The 2,047-nt window shown below is 42.6% G+C and overlaps 1 protein-coding gene across 1 annotated transcript; it reads right to left on the bottom strand.

Moving 5' to 3' along the window:
* Window positions 1-750: 750 nt before the first annotated feature.
* On the bottom strand, window positions 751-1,815 carry LOC131659063 (uncharacterized). The gene is made up of 2 exons (XM_058928303.1): window positions 1,438-1,815; window positions 751-1,263 (listed from the first exon to the last, which is right to left on the bottom strand). Exons 1-2 carry the CDS (start codon window positions 1,813-1,815, stop codon window positions 751-753), a joined length of 891 nt encoding a protein of 296 aa, XP_058784286.1.
* Between the last annotated feature and the right edge of the window lie 232 nt (window positions 1,816-2,047).

Below are 2,047 nucleotides of genomic sequence, written 5' to 3'. Positions count from 1 at the left end.
GGAAATAGTGAAGCATAACCAAGATAAGCAAACATAACCGATTAATTCCACAACCAAGTTCTTGAAGTACAAAATATTCTGCTCCCATGAGCCAACAAATACAGAAATGGAATTAGGAATCCCATCCAACAAATCTGGTGGTGATTCTACAACAAAATCAGCATTAAGCAGGGCCCTCCATGTCCACATGACGGAGAGGGCTTTCCCCGATGTTCTTATCACTCCAGGTCTTCATTTCTTCAAAGAGCTTCTTGGTCTCAACACGGGTTGGCCTCTTAATGATTTCTTGAATTAGCAGGTCTTTTCTGAAATGCATTGTTTCCATGTGGCGATTCTTCAACTCCCAATATGTAGCTTCCTCTTGAGCTTGGGCACTACCTTGATCTTTTTCTCTTATCTGACCCTTCAGCTTTCGGATTTCTTCATAACACTTCTCTATGGTGCTTTGGCGTTCCAACAAGAGTTTGTCTGCTTTCTTACGACGAGTCTTCTCTGAATTGGCTTTTTCAGTCTGAACCTGGAGCTTTTCAGTTAGTTCCGCCAACTGAGCCTCATAATGTTCTTTCAGCTTCTTTTCTTGAGTTTCGGTAGATTTAGCACCTACAGTCATCCTTGGCCTCTTTTGAGAAGTGCTCCCTCTAGCATACAATTCTTCGAGCTCTATTTCTCTTAATTTCAACTTATAGAGTGCGGAAAGCTTCTGTTGTCGAGCAGTATTCATCTTAACATGCATTGTTTCCATCTGTTCAGTCAAACTTCGATTCTCATCCACAGTTTGGTTATAACGAGGCATGGAGACGATGTTGGGTTGTTCACCAGCAGGGGGTACAAAGGATCTTTAGGAGGGAAAGGCATCCCTTGAGCATCAACCACAGATTCGACCCACTTAGTATAATCCTCGTAAGTAGCACAATCTCTCTGACCAAAATGTTTCTTATCTCTCCAACAAATACTCTTCCAAGCTTGTACAGCTTCTGCCATCTGCCGACTGTCGGTGGTTGAATGATAGAAAATATTCTCAGCAATTTCTGTCTGCTCAGGGGGACTGATAAAAGCATATCCAAATGTTCTCCTAGCCAGGATGGGATTATAGTTGATTCCACCTCTAAGACCCATGAGAGGTACATTTTTGAACTTTCCGCAACTCATAATAACTTCCATGCTATCTAAAGATCTATTGTGCCAGACAATATCTTTGGCCCTAAGCCCCATAATCCTCTCAGCCCACTTATATGTGTGCCTATTATCAACGAAAGCACCACGCTAAGGCAAATGTGACCTGAACCAACGATATAACAACGGAGCACAGAATCTAACCAAACCTCCCTTCTGACTACTCTTGTGATGAATGGAGTGATAAACATCCCCCAAAAGTGTAGGAACCGGATTCTGCAGAATGAATATATGAATTGCATTCATGTCAACAAAGTTAGGAACGTTTGAGAACATCATGATACCATAGATACTTAGAGCCAGGATAGCCCTAAATGTGTCCCATTCTTTTGCTTCAGCAGCATCACAACCCCTTTTGACCAGAAACTCCATGCGAAAACCAAGACATCCTCCCTTCTTGGTGAGATTTGCTTCCACGTCCGACTTGCTCAAATAAAGAGCCTTAGAAATCTCCAAGGAAGTATGAGCTTCCATGGTGCCATAGTATGGTACTTCCTTCCCTATAGGAACGCCAAGAAACAGGGAATACTCTTCTAATGTTGGAACCAAAAGGTAGTCGGTGAACGTGAAGCAGCGAAGGGAAGGATTATAGAACTGAAGCAAAGTATGAACTCCCTCCTGCTCGTACTTGGTGAACGGCATCTTGAGAAGGCTCAGAATATACCCATATTTTTTTCGGAAATTGGTTGACTCATCTGGCGTAATCTTCCTTGCTAAACACCCAAGGGAATCCAGATTCGGATCCAGGAAAGAATAAGAGGGGTTGCGTCTACCAGTCTTCATTGGTGGGGCCATGTGTTGGTCGGAGACAAAGCCAAAAGTTCCTGAAAATAAATGAACATGCATGTTAAATGATATGGTGGAATGCATTTCA

The sequence above is a fragment of the Vicia villosa genome, linkage group LG3 (genome assembly GCF_029867415.1).
Source record: "Vicia villosa cultivar HV-30 ecotype Madison, WI linkage group LG3, Vvil1.0, whole genome shotgun sequence".
NCBI classification, from domain to species: domain Eukaryota; kingdom Viridiplantae; phylum Streptophyta; class Magnoliopsida; order Fabales; family Fabaceae; genus Vicia; species Vicia villosa.
This window is presented reverse-complemented; position numbering and strand designations above follow the sequence as displayed.

Excerpts from the sequence above, each read along its gene's own strand:
- LOC131659063 (XM_058928303.1), bottom strand. The coding sequence starts at position 1,815 with ATGCCGTTCACCAAGTACGAGCAGGAGGGAGTTCATACTTTGCTTCAG. Across the intron at positions 1,264-1,437 it reads GTATCATGATGTTCTCAAAC|CGTGGTGCTTTCGTTGATAA; the intron begins GTTCCTAACTTT and ends CATTTGCCTTAG.